At 34.3% G+C, this 18,721-nt stretch overlaps 1 protein-coding gene across 2 annotated transcripts in view; it reads right to left on the reverse strand.

Annotated features, from left to right (window-relative positions):
• Positions 1 to 18,721, reverse strand: part of IP3K1 (inositol-trisphosphate 3-kinase-like protein) — a 79,731-nt gene that overhangs the window by 35,698 nt on the left and 25,312 nt on the right. For both annotated transcript variants that reach the window (XM_089097900.1, XM_089097901.1), the window contains exons 3-4: positions 15,635 to 15,858; positions 10,341 to 10,494 (exon numbers count right to left, since the gene is read on the reverse strand). In XM_089097900.1, coding sequence (XP_088954026.1) covers positions 10,341 to 10,494; positions 15,635 to 15,858 — 378 coding nt within the window. The remainder of the gene's footprint in view (positions 1 to 10,340; positions 10,495 to 15,634; positions 15,859 to 18,721) is intronic.

Raw genomic sequence — 18,721 nt, forward strand, 5'->3', positions numbered from 1 at the left:
TGGAATATTTCAGTAGTGTCTTGTCGTGGTTAACCTTGTCACAGCTACATTCTCATGATTTTTCAAAGTTCATTTAGGATTTCTTTCATTGTAATGCAAGACTTGGATTATTTCAGTAGTGGATTGCCGTGATTTACATTGTCACAGTTACTTTCTCATTATTTTTCGAAGTTTATTTTGAACTTCTGTCGTGAAATGTAAGAGGAGGAATCATTAACTGGTTTTTAGTAGTGGTTCATATTTTAACTTATACATTATGATGATTTATTAAAGTTCATTTTGTATTTCTTTTGTTGAAATGCAAGAGTTGGAATATTTCAGTAGTGACTTTTTGTGCTTTACCTTGTCACAGTTACATTCTCTTGATTTTCCTAAGTTCATTTTGAATTTCTGTCGTGAAGTGCAAGAGTTGGAATATTTCAGTAGTGTTTTGTTGTGCTTTACCTTGTCACAGTTACATTCTGTTGATTTTCATAGTTGATTTTGTATTTCTTTCATTGAAATGCAAGAGTTGGAATATTTCAGTACTGTTTTGTTGTGCTTTACCTTGTCACAGTTACATTCTCTTAATTTTTCGAAGTTCATTTTGAATTTCTTTCGTGAAATGCAAGAATTGGAATATTTCAGTAGTGTAATGTCGTGGTTTAACTTGTCACAGCTACATTCTATTGATTTTTAAAAGTTCATTTCGGATTTCTTTCGTTGAAATGCAAGAGTTAGAATATTTTAGTAGTGACTTGTTGTGCTTTACCTTGTCACATTTACATTCTCTTGATTTTTCGAAGTTCATTTTTAATTTCTGTCGTGAAATGCAGGAGTTGGAATATTTCAGTAGTGTTTTGTTGTGCTTTTCCTTGTCACAGTTACATTCTGTTGATTCTCATAGTTCATTTTGAATTTCTTTCATTGAAATGCAAGAGTTGGAATATTTCAGTACTGTTTTGTTGTGCTTTACCTTGTTAAAGTTACATTCTCTTAATTTTTCAAAGTTCATTTTGAATTTATTTCGTGAAATCCAAGAATTGGAATATCTTTTATTCAACTGAAAGTAAGTAGCAACATCAAAACTTAAAAACGGACAGAAAATAGAGGCTGTTTCCAAAAGATTTAGGATTCATTAACTTTAGTGTTGACAGTCAAAAGCTATGAGTTTGAGAAAACATCTATTGTCAGACACACTATTTACGTAAAATCTGAGCTATTAAGCTTTTTTGACGGTAAACTCTAGTTTTTTGTAAGAAAATTATGGAAAATACAATTCTCTGGTTCAAATGTGAAACAAGTCTATTTTTGGATCGAAAAATAAAACTATTTCCTTAAAATCCGAGCTAATAAGGGTTTTTTGACCGTAAACTCTAGTTTCTTGTAAGAAAATTATGGAAAATACAATTTTCTAGTTCAAATGTGAAACTCAAGTCCAGTTTTGGATACTCATAATGATGAGGACTGATGGTTCTAATTAAATAATTTTTTTTTCATAAAACAAACTTTTTTTTTAAACTTCGAAATTATTCAACTTTATTTATTTTTTATTTTTTTTCTTTTGTACATATCTTAAAATGACAAAATATCTTTCTTGAATTCACCTCTTGGATACACAATATAGAAATTATAAAAAAAATGTAATTTCTTGACTTCATTTGCATGCAAGAGATACCGAGAGTTCTATGACTCATCCCCGCAATGAATTTTAAGGGTTTTATGACTCCTCCCCAAAATGAATTCAGATGGTTTTAGGAGTCATCCCCTTAGCCATAACTCCATTCGACCTTGAGCGAAGGTATAAACGTTTGATGATGTATTTCTCTTCTTAACAAGTACATTAATACCTTCCAAGATGATAGGACTCTATGACACAGAATTTATCGGTTTGAAATATTCATCTTGTGGTTTTATATTTGAATATGCATTTTTATTATTGTCAATGGAACTTGAAGAAATTGACTGTTATCATTGGATAGTGAACTAAAACATGTATGAGTATGATAAAAGCTTGTGGAGTACTACATTACATCGTATAAACAGACTGGGATTCTACGATAGTGATTACACCACTTAATAATAGTGGTCAGGAACTGAGAAATGTCCAGGAGGAAGTCAGTGAAATTTGCAGCTTTTTCGGGGTTTAAGCGCTCTATGTAAAGAGTAATTTACCTAGAGATAAAGTTTTAATTCAAAAGTGTGACCCTAGGATTCCACTTTTCAATCTAGAAGAATTTAAGTGTCCTAAATTTGAAGGGATTTATCATCGTCCTGAAGACGAGGTCAGGTTCTTCGCGCAATGGATACCTAAGGTCATACCTGATCGTGATAAAATGCATTAGACATGGTAAAAACTATTCCATATCATGGGACCATTGTTTCTGGATGTTTAAAAGTGAACGTGTGTATGACTGTGTCATAATATAATTTTGTATTAATATTCTACATAGCATTATTTCATTAAAAATATATTATGCATTACATTGTTATATTTTCATTATTTTTAGAGTAAGCTAGCATATCGACAGTTTAGAATGTATATTAAAGCATCGGAGATTTGAGAAAAGGAATTTGCATACATCTATTGTCAGACACATGAGGTAACATTGACAAAATCTAGGTATCAGAATGAATAAATTCTTTATCAACTGAGTTGTTGGATTTGTCATTATGTCATTATGATAAAATTGTAAGTAGGTAAGTAAGTAAGTAACAAACTCTTTCTTGAATTCACCTCTTGGATACACAAAGAAGACATTTCATTCAAGAAAATATGAAAATATTTGTAAGTAAGTAACACACTCTTTCTTGAAGTCACCCCTTGGATACACAATACAGATACTTTATTCAAGAAATTATGAAAAAATCGCAAGTAAGTAACAAACTCTTTCTTGAATTCCCCATTTGGATGCAAAATACAAAAATTTAATTCAAGAAATTATGAAAAAAAATGTAAGTAAGTAAGTAACAAACTCTATGCCTTTTCTGCATCAATTGTCGGATATGTTGAATAAAATATGCAAAGTCGACATAGCTTTATTTCATTTTTTAAGCTTAATTTAGACGAGGTTACGAGCGCGCACGTAACCTCGTCTAAATTAACCTTAAAAAATGAAATAAAGCTATGTCAACTTTGTATATTTTATTCAACATATCCGACAATTGATGCAGAAAAAGCATAGAGTTTGTTACTTACTTACATTTTTTTTCATAATTTCTTGAATTAAATTTCTGTATTGTGCATCCAAATTGGGAATTCAAGAAAGAGTTTATTACTTACTTGCGATTTTTTCATAATTTCTTGAATAAAGTATCTGTATTGTGTATCCAAGGGGTGACTTGAAGAAAGTGTGTTACTTACTTACAAATATTTTCATATTTTCTTGAATGAAATGTCTTCTTTGTGTATCCAAGAGGTGAATTCAAGAAAGAGTTTGTTACTTACTTACTTACCTACTTACAATTTTTTCATAATGACAATGACAAATCCAACAACGGATGTTGATAAAGAATTTATTCATTCTGATACCTAGATTTTGTCAATGTTACCTCATGTGTCTGACAATAGATGTATGCAAATTCCTTTTCTCAAATCTCCGATGTTTTAATATACATTCTAAACTGTTGATATGCTAGCTCACTCTAAAAATAATGAAAATATAACAATGTAATGCATAATATATTTTTAATGAAATAATGCTATGTAGAATATTAATACAAAATTATATTATGACACTTAGTCATACACACGTTCACTCTTAAACATCCAGAAACGATGGTCCCATTATATGGAATAGTTTTTACCATGTCTAATGCATTTTATCACGATCAGGTATGACCTTAGGTATCCAGTGCGCGAAGAACCTGACCTCGTCTTCAGGACGATGATAAATCCCTTCAAATTTAGAACACTTAAATTCTTCTAGATTGAAAAGTGGAATCCTAGGGTCACACTTTTGAATTAAAACTTTATCTGTAGGTACATTACTCTTTACATAGAGCGCTTCAACCCCGAAAAAGCTGCAAATTTCACTGACTTCCTCCTGGACATTTCTCAGTTCCTGACCACTATTATTAAGTGGTGTGATCACTCTATCGTAGAATCCCAGTCTGTTTATACGATGTAATGTAGTACTCCACAAGATTTTATCATACTCATACATGTTGTAGTTCAATATCCAATGATAACAGTCGATTTCTTCGAGTTCCATTGACAATAATAAAAATTCAAATTCAAATATAACACCACAAGATGATTTTTTTAAACCGATAAATTCTGTGTCATAGAGTCCTATCATCTTGGAAGGTATTAATGTACTTGTTAAGAAGAGAAATACATCATCAAACTTTTATACCTTTGCCCAAGGTCGAATTGAGTTATGGCTAAGGGGGATGACTCCTAAAATCATCTGAATTCCTTTTGGGGAGGAATCATAAAACTCTTAGAATTTATTGCGGGGAGGAGTCATAGAACTCTCGATATCTCTTGCATGCAAATGAAGTATGGAAATTACATTTTTTTTTTCTAATTTCTGTATTGTGTATCCAAGAGGTGAATTCAAGAAAGATATTTTGTCATTTTAAGATATGTACAAAAGCAAAAGATAAAAAATAAATAAAGTTGAATAATTCCGAAGTTAAAAAAAAAAATAGTTTGTTTTATGAAAAAAAATTTATTGAATTAGAACCTTCAGTCCTCATCATTATGAGTATCCAAAACTGGACTTAAGGTTCATATTTGAACTAGAATTGTATTTTCCATAATTTTCTTACAAGAAACTAGAGTTTACGGTCAAAAAACCCTTATTAGCTCAGATATTACGGTAATAGTTTTATTTTTTAATCCGAAAATAGACTTAAGTTTCACATTTGAACCAGAGAATTGTATTTTCCATAATTTTCTTACAAAAAACTAGAGTTTACCGTCAAAAAAGCTTAATAGCTCAGATTTTTCGGAAATAGTGTGTCTGACAATAGATGTTTTCTCAAACTCATAGCTTTTGACTGTCAACACTAAAGCTAATGAATCCTAAATCTTTTGGAAACAGCCTCTATTTTCTCTCCATTTTTAAGTTTTGATGTTGCTCCTTACTTTCAGTTGAATAAACGATATTCCAATTCTTGGATTTCACGAAATAAATTCAAAATGAACTTTGAAAAATTAAGAGAATGTAACTGTGACACGGTAAAGCACAACAAAACATTACTGAAATATTCCAACTCTTGCATTTCAATGAAAGAAATTCAAAATGAACTATGAAAATCAACAGAATGTAACTGTGACAAGGTAAAGCACAACAAAACACTACTGAAATATTCCAACTCTTGCAATTCATGACAGAAATTTAAATTGAACTTCGAAAAATCAAGAGAATGTAACTGTGACAAGGTAAAGCACAACAAGTCACTACTGAAATATTCCAACTCTTGCATTTCAACGAGAGAAATCCGAAATGAACTTTGAAAAATCATGAGAATGTAGCTGTGACAAGGTAAACCAAGACAAGACACTACTGAAATATTCCAATTCTTGCATTTCACGAAAGAAATTCAAAATGAACTTTGAAAAATTAAGAGAATGTAACTGTGACAAGGTAAAGCACAACAAGACACTACTGAAATATTCCAACTCTTACATTTCAATGAAAGAAATTCAAAATTAACTATGAAAATCAACAGAATGTAATTGTGACAAGGTAAAGCACAACAAAACACTACTGAAATGTTCCAACTCTTACATTTCACGACAGAAAATACAAAATGAACTTCGAAAAATCAAGAGAATGTAACTGTGACAAGGTAAAGCACAACAAGTCACTACTGAAATATTCCAAGTCTTGCATTTCAACGAGAGAAATCCAAAATGAACTTTGAAAAATCATGAGAATGTAGCTGTGACAAGGTAAACCACGACAAGACACTACTGAAATATCCAAATTCTTGCATTTCACGATAGAAATTCAAAATGAACTTTGAAAAATCAAGAGAATGTAAGTGTGACAAGGTAAAGCACAACAAAACACTACTGAAATATTCCAACTCTTGCATGTCAGTGAAAGAAATTCAAAATGACCTATGAAAATTAACAGAATGTAACTGTGACAAGGTACACCACAACAAAACACTACTGAAGTATTCTAAATCTTGCATTTCACGACATAAATTCAAAATGAACTATGAAAATCAACAGAATGTAACTGTGACAAGGTAAAGCACAACAAAACACTACTGAAATATTCCAACTCTTGCATTTCAATGAAAGAAATTCAAAATGAACTATGAAAATCAAGAGAATGTAACTGTGACAAGGTAAAGCACAACAAGTCACTACTGAAATATTCCAACTCTTGCATTTCAACGAAATAAATCCAAACAGAACTTTGAAAAATCATGAGAATGTAGCTGTGACAAGGTAAACCACGACAAGACACTACTGAAATATTCCAATTCTTGCATTTCACGAAAGAAATTCAAAATGAACATTGAAAAATCAATAGAATGTAACTGTGACAATGTAAAGCACAACAAAACACTACTGAAATATTCCAACTCTTGCATTTCAATGAAAGAAATTCAAAATGAACTATGAAAATCCACAGAATGTAACTGTGACAAGGTAAAGCACAACAAAACACTACTGAAATATTCCAACTCCTGCATTTCACGACAGAAATTCAAAATGAACTTCGAAAAATTAATAGAATGTAACTGTGACAAGGTAAAGCACAACAAGTCACTACTGAAATATTCCAACTCTTGCATTTCAACGAAAGAAATCCGAAGTGAACTTTGAAAAATCATGAGAATGTAGCTGTGACAAGGTAAACCACGACAATACACTACTGAAATATTCCAATTCTTGCATTTGACGAAAGAAATCCACCCTCCCCTGCTCTCAGAAATGGGGGAACGAAGGGCCTCTGATCCTTGCCCTTGATGCAGATCCCGTTTATTTTCGATTCTGAGTATTTTTGGTTTTCCCTCCAAAATTGACCCCCCCCCCCTCCCCTGCCCTCCGAAATGGAGAAATGAGGGGCCTCTGAGCCTTGCCCTTGAGGCAGATCCCGTTTATTTTCGATTCTGAGTATTTTTGGTTTTCCCTCCCAAATTGACCCCCCTCCCCTGCCCTCAGAAATGGTGGAAGGAGGGGCCTCTGAGCCTTGCCCTTGAGGCAGATCCCCGTTATTTTCGCTTCTGAGTTTTTTTGGTTTTCCCCCCAAAATTGACCCCCCCCCCTCCCCGTCTCTTAGAAATTGACGAAGGAGGGGCCGCTGAGCCGTGAACTTAAGTCCTATCCAGTTTTTTGTCGATACGTAGTATTTTTGGATGACCCTACACAATTGACCCCCCCCCTCCCCTGTTTTCCCGCATGGAGGAAGAGGGGATCGCGGCGCCGTGCCCTTGAGGCCGATCCCATTTATTTTTGATTCTGAGTATTTTTGGGATTCCCTCTAAAATTGACCCTCCCCGGCCCTCAGAAATGGGGGAACGAAGGGTCTCTGAGCCTTCCCCTTGCGGCAGATCCCGTTTATTTTCGAGTCTGAGTATTTTTAGTTTTCCCTCCAAAATTGACCCCCCCCCTCCCCAGCCCTCAGGCATGGGGGCCCGAAGGGCCTCTGAGCCATCCCCCTTAGGCAGATCCCGTTTATTTTCGATTCTGAGTATTTTTGGTTTTCCCTCCAAAATTGACCCTTCACGTTAAAAAATTATCCAGTCACTAATTACCCCTTTTTTGCAAATGTCAATAAATGAATTCTGATTGTAAAAGTGTGTTTAATCATGTTACCTAACGCACAGTACAGCAATTTGATATGCTCAGCCTAATGCCAGGAACCAGTGGGGGGGTCCTTGCTCGTAAATGCTCATCACCTTAACCCTTTTATCTATTGTCAAGTACATGTTCCAAAAATATTTTATTGAGAGATTTCACGTTAAAAAATTATCCAATCACTAATTACCCCTTTTTTGCAAATGTCTATCAAACTCGAAGGAACGTAATCTCACCGAACACGTCAAACTGTTTCCACAGACTTCAAAAATGGAACTGTGGATAACACATGAGTGATTAACAGCTTTCCCTAAAAAACCTTTCCTAATAACCAGTCTGGTTGAAAAACTTGGAGTTGAAACAAATTTGTGCGGGGAATCCCCGTTCATACTGCTATCTTTTTTGCAATGTTTAGGAACAAGAGGGGAATCCCCACTCGTTTGGAATGGTACCAACGGGGCATAAGCAAATAGCACGTAGTTTCATAACGTGCTTAATCACGTGTAGAGGTCCCATAGAATAACAATGGAAGGAACATAGCGCTATAGAATAGCATGGAAGGGAACATAAGCCCTTAAAATAACATGGGAGGGAACATAAGCACTTGTAATAGCATAGGAAGGAACATAAGCTCCTAGAATAGCATGGGAGGGAACATAATTCACCCAAATCCATAAGAACATGCTCTGGAAAGACACCGTGGAACATAAGGCAAGCAAATCCATAAGTACATTCTCTGGAAAGGCGCCAAGGAACGTAAGGCAAGCAAATAACATGGAGATTGCTATACCCCCGAGCAAAATGGTACTTAGATAACTACTCATGTCCGGCTGACAACCCCCCCCCCCGCGGACGGTTCCCCGAGAAGATTCCTCCCACGTGTAAAATTGAGCAGCCAGAGGGAAAGAACGACACATAAGAAAGACTGAAGAAAAGAAAGGGGTTCTGGAATATTCTACTTATATTCTAAAATACGGGTAAAACACATAGTGCAGAATATCCCTTCTTTTCTTGATTTTTTTCAAAATCCATTCTTTTCTTCGATCTTTTGTTTGTCATACTTTTCCTTGGGCTGCTCAATTTTACATGACGGGAAATTTTCCAGAGGGCAAGTGCCCGCAGAGGTGAATTTCCCAGGGGAAATTGTCCGCGGAGAATTTTGTTGGGGGTAAATGTCTGATGCGGAGAATTGTCCGCTAGGGCAGATCAGCCTAGAACCCTTAATTCATATATATGTCCCACTACCAATTACTTCTACAAAGAGGTCGCTGTCTGATGGGGGAGGGGGGGGGTCAGCCGAGAAACCTCAATTCATATGCATGCCCCACTACCAATTACTTCTACAAAGAGGTCGTTCCTCACGACACCTTATCATCAAATGAGGCTCTCTTTAAAAAACATCGCTACTGAAACTTAATTACCGCGAGCAAGATTGGGACAAGTTTGTCCAATCACCTGAACTCAAGTAGAAAAAGTTGTCCTCCCTATTCCCACTTTCAGTTTTCTATTATTTCTGTCTAGCCTATGATTGTATTCCTATGTCAAATATGCAGTAGCTATAGACCAATATTAGACCATAAACACATTAAATTATAGGCTATTCAACCTAAGGGCTATTGACTAAAAAACATGATAATATAAGTGGCTTGCAACACCAAAGCAAATATTTTTTTTTTAATTACTTATCAGTCACGTAAAATATCTCACATTCTTGGAAAAAAAATAAGAATTTATGCTTTAAAAGTAAAACATTAGATATGTAAAAGAAAACTGTCCCAACACAACGCAATACAGCCAACCAGCTTGATAACCGACTAAACATGAAATTAAATATTGCAATTCAAAGTGAAGTAACAAAAAACAAGTAATAAATAGCCATAATGTAATTGTCTAATACGTCAACTGTCGCAAGCAATCAACTTGTTCGTAAACACGTAGAACTGGAAAAATAAAATGCATAAAATAAACAGATAAAAATGTAAAGTTTCTAAACCAACCTAGTTTTCATTTGTTCAAGAGCTTGTTGTGTATCATGCTACGAATAATTATCAAAAAAATCCAGAAAACGGAAAAGAAAATTTTTTCTGTCCAATGAGCTGAGGTATAGAAATGAAGGAAAGTTAAAACAATTGGCATCTTTCTAAAAGCCGGTTGCGAAGGGAATATGAGTAAACAGGGATGCGCGTTGTTTTGCATCCAGGGTCGTTACTAATCAAAATTTTGGGGAAGGGGGATCAAGAGATTTTACCGACTGTTTTTGTCAAAAATTACCATAATATCCGTTTCGAATACAATGTCCGTTTCGAAGTAAAATCAGTGTACGAGACGGTAAAACCGCTGCATTTACCAAGCGAAATGCAGATTTTGGTAGGCCTACATATCATGTCACCATTTTAATACTGTTTATTTAATTAAATGCGAAATTGTGGCACCACCTGTAAAATCACGGCAGGAGTCGGTAAAGCTGCTACGTTTACCGACCAAGTTCAAAATTTTTGTAGATAACATGTCAGTATTTTCGTGGTCTTTATTGAATAGAACAAAGAATTTCAGCGGCGTTGTTGGTTAAAATAATTCAAAATGTACTCACTTTCAGGTACAGATCTTTCCGGGCGACATTATTTGAAACTTCGCTTTCTAGAAAGGTTCGGGTACCCATCTTGATGTCTAAAACGCACGGATCGCAAAAGTCATATAAGAGATCACGGATTTCAACAAATAGTTCACCTTTGAATTCCAATTTTCTGAAATTAGAGAGTACATTGATAAACACTACGAATTCGACGATTCAGTCAAAATAATTTGAAAAAATTGAGTAAAACTGGTCAAAAAACAAAAGAGGGGAAAATTTAACCTACTAACTTCCACGTTTTCAACTTCCAATTAGCGGAACAATGGTAACATGTGGTAAACGAAACAATATTGCTTGTTTTTTTTTCCAATCGGTAAGATTATATTTATTGTCAATAAGATTATATTATATTTATAATTTAAGATTATATCAATAAGATTACACACACACACATATATATATATATATATATATAAATTCATATTTTTAAAACATATCTATTGGAGACGTTACATAGATGACGTAATATCACTTTGGAATTATGGGGAAATTGAACTAAGGTTTTTTTTTTAGGTCATCTTAATACATATGACAGAAATTTACAGTTTACCCTAGAAATTGAAAATAAAATACGGCTTCTAGATGTGTTTATATTCGTAGTATTGATAAACTGGATTTTACTATCTACAGAAAACCAACGCAAAACAATAGATATCTTCGTTTTAAATCAAATCACCCCCCACAAGTTAAAAGAGCAGTTGTAACTTCTCCCGTTGATCGTGACCTGAATATTTGCTCTGATTCTCACATCGCAGCAGAAATAAATTTTATCAGATATACTTTTTGGAAACGGGTATCTCATTCTTTTTATTATTAATACGTACAATTAGCCGTAAACTAAAAAGACACTCCCGTAAAATCAAAGATCTTTTACCATGAGAGGCTCCCGATAAGCCCTCAAATATAATCTACTTTCCATAAATCCCAAAAATCACAACAAATTAAAAAAATATTTGCACAGAAATAGTCTGTATATAGTCTTCACTGATAATTTTAAAATTACGAAGTTCTTAAACTCTGGTAAAGATAAAACCCCAGTTACTCGCCAAAAAGGGGTTTATCAAATACTATGTGACTTCTAATGATTTCTAATATCTAATGTGCAATTTCTAATAGTGCTAATAAATCCTTTGATTCTGCTTTAAGTAGCCATATTTTTGATAACCCCAGTCACACAGTACTTTTTGAAAAATCCTCTCTCATTAGTAATGACTTAGGCATAAAACAGGCTGTTTGGGAATAATTGAAATTAGAATCAGAATAAATCATAATATTTCTTTAAATAAGGATTTGGAGGTGTAAATCACTAAAAACTTTATACAAAATTTTAATTAAAAAAATGATTTAACGAAACATATTACAAAACGAATAGAAAATACTAATGAACCTGCCAAAAAGGCCTTTGAGGTTAGCTGCGAAAAGGGCAAGATAACCATTGAAAGCGTGCATTTAATTATTTTTATTTCGCCTGAATGAATTGCATCGACTCGCCTCACTTCATCTATCATTCCTGGTTGAACTTTGTTGAAGTACGAGTGTTATGGCTGTTTTATTTTATTTTTAGTTTTAACGGTCGTATTTTAATGCAAACTCCTCATTTATATTTTCATTTGTGTTATGGTGAGGACAGCCATTGGAGATAGGGTCAAAATATTCATTTAAAGTTTGGAATTCCATTGTCTTACGGAAAAACTGGCTATTGTTCTACTCGTTATTTGTTGTTTATGATGGAAAGACAGTGTGGTTTTCGTCGCTATTTAGGATTCTTGTCATTTTTGCAACCGTGGTCTTGTGATCTGAAAACTTCAGAAAGGGATTTGAAAACAAACAGCATTTATTCAGACCTAGTAGAACCCAAGCCATTTACTGACCTACATTTTTTCTGACGATCGTATTTAAGTGATTGTAATCCATGTCTATATTTTGAAGCTAGCAACCAAAAATCAAGGAGTTTAAGGGTCAATTTTTAAGGATATGATTCATTATTTTAAAAACAAATAGCAATACTGAAGAACCAGTAAATTCAGCAAGCACCAAACGTGGATTGTCCATTATCACATCCTAATGTGGGAGCAATACCCTGATGTGGGTTGAATGGCCTATACATTCTCGACTTCATGCATGTGACAACAATACCTGGTGTGACCCATAAGCACAAACTTTCTACCGGCTAAATCCTTTCTATACCTACAAAAAATATTTTAGGAATGTTTATACTAACAACTTGTTAAAAAAACAGAACCTTAAATAAATAATCACACAAGCAAACCATTCTTTTAGAAAAGTCCCCAAGGCTACTCCAAACGATCTTTCTACCCTCCCAAGAAAAAATCTGAAAAGAACTTTAGGAAATTCAAGATCCCGAAAGGGCTAGAACTTCGACCCCTTTTCACTTTAGCCCAAAAAACCTCTTCCAGAGCATCACCTCCCGCCCCTTCACTTGTAAAATCTTCAACAGCCGTTGCTAGCTGTGCCCATTCATTGATGCTTATCCATACAATTTGACGTTATATTTACCTTCGTATTCAGTATCTTCAAAATTTAAAAAATCAAATAAAACAATCGATTTCTTTTCAAACACCACTCATGGGTTTTTCTTTCACTTCCTCCTTATCTATTCCGAGTCTTGCTTAAATCCACAAGGAAGAAGACGACAGACAATGGACACTGATAAATGATGCCTGGCTAATTGCTGAGTAAATACCTATGTGCGTCATTAGCCTTTTTTAAGATACAAAAATAAGTATTTCCGAGATATGAAGATCGCTAATCTGCAATATTCATAAAACCAGTTGCCTATGCAACCTAGTAAATTTTCATTGATAAATATGATTGAAAATATAAGACCTTAGAATAGGAAAATCCTGAGTCATCTACACTTTTTTCAATGTCAAGGAATTAAACGTTATTTTCGAAGAAGAAAACACTAGTACTATTGCTACTACGAATTCGTTGCAGTATCTAGCCGGTCAAGGTCTAAGCACTAACAAACACTTCCTCTCAATCCTTTCAAGTTTAAAGCTTCTGGTATAGCTACTTCTAAAGAAATACAAAATATATCGAGCCTTTTATCCTGCCAGTCTTTCCAATCTTACCCTACCAGTGTTTCCAAGTCCATAATTTCTCGCTCTTCAATACATGTGAATAAAATCCTTATGCATTTTTTTTTCTTACTGGTTATTCGCTGTTCATTATAATCTACATGATTTCAAATGATTGTTCAACAAGGATTCAGAATTTACTCTACACCGTGGTGATCACTATATTTTTCCGAAAAAAGTGGAAGCGTATTCCGCCTTTATTCTAAGGGCGTTGGGTTTTTGTCTTATTGTATTATGAAATATTTATTTTTCTCTTTAAATTTAGTCAGCGTTGCCAGTCAACTTATTCAATTTAATGCAAGGTTTGATGATGAAATGAGAGGTTATATTAGGTTTGGTTACTTTAGGTTTTTAACTCATTTCTGAAATTTATAACCAAATTTAACCTAACCTAACTTGACTTTTTACCATCATTAAACCTAACTTTTAACATCATCGCTTGCATAAGACTGTAAAAGATGACTCGCAAAAGCTAATTGAATCCAAGCAGAGAAAAATGAATTTCGGACATTCACTGGTGAATGTCGACATTACCTATTTCGGACTTTCACGGTAACATATGTACATCTTAAACTTCTGACGTCTGCCATTTAATGTATGTATGTATATACATATATTGGATTAACAATGCTTTTTGACAACTAGGGTCCTTGTGTCGGCCCCGCAGTGCGTTGCTACAGCTAAGTTTGAACCTTAGGTCTCTTATTATTACCACGCTGAGATCAAACCCCATGCGCCACCACAGTACATTCTATCATTTTAAATGTGACAGAATCCAACAATAAAATAAAATAATTCCAAAGAAGCAAAATACACATGAATTTAAACCATACACACTTCCAAGCGATAAAATAAACAATCAAAAGATTAATAACTGAAATTATAATTCCAAGTTCTTAACACGGTTTTAAACTCCAATAATACACTCTTACATCCCAATGCGTGTAAATACATACATAAAGTAAATAGCAAACGTTCAAAAGCCGTTGGTAGCCCCACAGAAAATGTTCAAGTGGCTGTTTTGAAGGAACCATTGAGTGTAGTAAATCCTCGCTTCCTGCTTACAATCCCCTCCCCATAATGTAAAGACTCGAAACAACTTAAGCGAGCCTTCAAGCCTTAAACGAATAGTACGTGAAGCAAAGGAATTTCATTTATATTGAAGAGTTCGGTTGCAATGATTAGAAAGAGGCTGAATACCTCTAATTTTATGAGACGGGAAAAACTGAACAGTAAATTTGGGGATCCGTTTACAGTTTGATGATATTAACCATTTTTTGATAATTTTTTTTTTGTCTAGACCTTCAATACACAGTAAAACAATTGTTGGATCAAAACCTTAATTTTTGGTATGCTTGTACAAGCAAGGAAAACAGCTAAGTTTATTAAGATTCAAAGGAGATATTGGAAAATAGAATCCATAAACACAAGCCAAATGCACTTGTTTGAAGTAGGGGATTATTTTTTACTTTATTCTAATGGCAAGCCTTAATCAGCTAGGAAAAAGTCAAACAAGAAACTGATCTGAATATACCAGTGTTGGTGAGAAGTTGTAAAAATAGAGCTACTTCTGTTCCTACTTCAGAGTAAGCTACTTTTTCCTCAGTGTTGTTTCTTCTTATACTATAATCCGCCATAGAAATACTTAGAAATTATCATATCTTCAGTTGTCATCTTTAAACGTCCTATGGATTACTCCTTCTTTTTATTTGTGATATGGGTGACAAATTAATACTAATAATAATCATACGGTAATCACTCATCAGAATCAAAATAGCAAATGCTCAGCCAGATGCTGTAGAGGGGGGGGGGGGTAGTATCTTGGGGCCCACCCCACAAGCAACTATTGACGATTACATTCTGACAAACTTTCCTATCATTTGCGTATTTTTTCTACTTTTTTTTTTAATCTGCAATTCCCGCCAAAATAAATAGCTGCATACACGGCTATTGCAGCTACATTTTTTATTCAATTAAAATTTGAACTTCCACAATATAGAAATATATAAACATTTCAGTTGAAGATAAAACACGTTTCAACATCCAATTTTTTCTACATAACTAGAAGAGTAAAAAAAACATTTTTTTTTACGTAGAAAGCCAACTTTCTTTATTCCTGCTCTCACGCCCCGGATAAGACTGACAGCTAACCTGTAAAACGTGGGCACAATTCCAACAGCTGTATCTTTCATAAGCTTCTCATACATTTCTGACTCATTGCAATCGTGTAAACGCTTCCATAAGGTTCCAGGACCAGCAGGAGAGAGGGAACCAGGATGACCCGATAACTGTATCCATATCCTACGTCTTGCCTCACAGGGTCCCTTTTCTTTCACTAAAATATCAGATGCTGGAGCAGAAAGATCTAAGGCATTCTAAAAAAATAAAAGACGCGTTACCCTAAAAGATAGCAAAGTTTAAGAACTTAAAAAACTTAAGGGTGTTTGTGAATTATACGCCACTCAAGTGCTTCATTTAATTAGAACCTGTTTCTTTGACGCTCAATCCTAATGAAATATCACAAAATATGCTGAAAATATATTATTTTGAAACAAATTTGGGCTATTACTTATCATATTACTTACAAAATTATTGTATATAATATATTATTATTATAATAATATATTCAAAATTAGTATAATATATTATATGTTAATTATATAGGCTACTTACAAAATTTAAGAACTAACTGCAGCAAGGGAACGTGTCAGGAAATTCAAGTTAAATAGGCGGTACAAAAATATGTTTTTTTTTGCGCGTAGTTCAAATTCAAAATAAATAAAAGAAGAAACATATCCTAAGATTAGGCATCTTATCATGTGCATACCAAGGGATTGTTCACTTCTAAAAGACACGTAGCCTACATTAGGCGACGTTCGCCGCGTGAGGCGGAAGGAGGCACGGAAAGCAGAACAGTGCCACACGTGGTGCAAAGAGGCACAGTAGGATAAAAACCAATTACACGTAATGGAATAGTGACATAGAAGGTGGCAGAGAGTGACTAATCTCTCGGATAATCGGCCTATACTTAGGATATAGGCCTAATTCATTCTCTTTAAATTCAATTCACCCATACTTATTTTTGTCCCAAAACACAAATATAGAAATTTGGACATGTAACTTTTTAGAGGAAGCAACCCTAATGCGAAGAAAAGAAGAGGAGCCTAAAAAACTTATCAGCATATCCATCCAGCCAGCCAGAAACTAATTTTTAAAGAGCTCTTTCTAAACTTTACATTGGATTTAAAAACAATATTAATAGAATATATCAACGATATACCTTCTCAACCCACAATTCCAAATCAAAAATTTAGAGAGGCTATATCAGTGTGTTAATTCAAAAGACGTTATCTGAGTTTTTCCAATCAAAGTTTTGAACATATCCTCTGAAATTAGGCTAACTCGATCGATTTCTCCAATGGCTGTTTCTTCCTTATCTAATTTTGTTCTCAAAATATTTAAAACAGTTTATGGATTTTTTTATCTTCTTTTCTCGTTTGCTGAATCGATTGAAAATCTAACCTTTGGATATCAATATTGTTTTTCCTTATCTTGGAGGCCCAAAAACCTCGCACGAATAAAAAAACTATGGCTAGCAAGTCAAAACCCAAAACAGATTTCAGTTTCTCCCTCTTCTGGAAAAAAAACTATGTCGTATAAGGTGATCTCTTTTAAACTAACATAGCCGATATGAATTATTCTATACTATTTCTTCAACATAACAAACTAGGTGCGACTACCTATATAAATTACCTTCCTTTTACAGAAAATATTGTTAAATACACAAAAAGACACAAAAGGACATACACTACACGAAGAATCCAAGAAAGAGCAAAATCACATATATAGTACAACTGTTTTTCTATGTCTTACGATTTTGTAAACAGGCGCAACCATCCGAGTTCTTACATCGGCGTTTACATGATATGTCCGGTTTTGTTCCTGTTGTAAAAATGACACAAATATTTTTTATAAATTTCTGTTTCTCTCTACACAAGAAAATTCAAATCTAAAAAAGTAAAAAGGCTCTAGTACCGATTGGGGCTGTGGGTCACATTAGGTGTACTACTGTCCCATATTATGACTAAAAAATATACGTCGTTTAGATGTGTGAGCTTCCAATGTAATAGACTGTTACGTTTTTTCTAAAACGAGTCGCCTTCATAGATAGTTCTAGCATAGTTTACTAAGATGAAGAACGGGACGAAAAAAAAAACAAAAAAAAACAGTGACTAAGAACTATACTAGATTACCCATTCAGATTGCTTGAATTCTTTGCATACACTTCAATACTGAGTCGATCGTGCAATGAAGTCAAGGCTATGATCCGGTTTTATATAGGAAATGATTCGTCAAATTGGAAATTGATCTCGACATAGACAACTATAGCCCATCAGACTGCTTCAACCAGGCACGCATACACGAATTTGTTTCAGACGGTGAGAGCCCATATTTCGGGCAGCCCGTAGGCTATATGCCAAGATAGAAAACAAGCAAATTATGTAAAAAAAAGTATTAGAAGAACTGTGCAATCACAGAACTCAGAAAAGTACACTCTTTAAGGCTCCCCCTCCCTCTCCCAAGACATTCGCACATAGAAATAGGTTAAATACCATACATCTTATTTGCCTGCATCAAACACCTTATATACTAAGCTCCCATTAACGGTAAGAAAAAAAAAAGATGGCAGAAATGACGAGCTTTGTTTTGTAGTCTTGAGGGTCTTATTCGCGTAAATGATCACTAATATCAACTGAAAAAGCAAGATATTTCAAAATTGACCATGGCTCCAATATCCTATTCAACCTATCTCAATAAACTGGCATTATAAATTGTGTCTCAGTTAAGATTCTGCAACGTTTCGAAAATACTATTCTTAGGCAGTTACTGATTTACAAAATAAAGGATACAATGGAAATTTTCGATTGTTTGAAAGCCATGAGTATAATAGTTTAAGGTTGACGCTTAAACCCCAAGCCAGGGACACTTTCAACTAGCAAGGCGGATTAACTTTCCTTGTCTTCTCTCTAATATCAGTCTAGCAGCTTTCGGCTACTCACGAATATCAGATGGAAAGCTAAACCATCTTCGCAAGCCAGATCACTGTCAAATTTGAACTGGAACTACAGTTCAGATCTGCTGTCGCATATGTATAAGGTATATTCTGCCCACAAAGAACACAGCATAAAGCTTGTTTATCTAGTTGGATCGATCAGATCCTTAAACATACTGTCCTGA

Source organism: Artemia sp. Qi Xiang Cuo, chromosome 12 (genome assembly GCF_049724085.1).
Source record: "Artemia sp. Qi Xiang Cuo chromosome 12, ASM4972408v1, whole genome shotgun sequence".
Classification (NCBI taxonomy): domain Eukaryota; kingdom Metazoa; phylum Arthropoda; class Branchiopoda; order Anostraca; family Artemiidae; genus Artemia; species Artemia sp. Qi Xiang Cuo.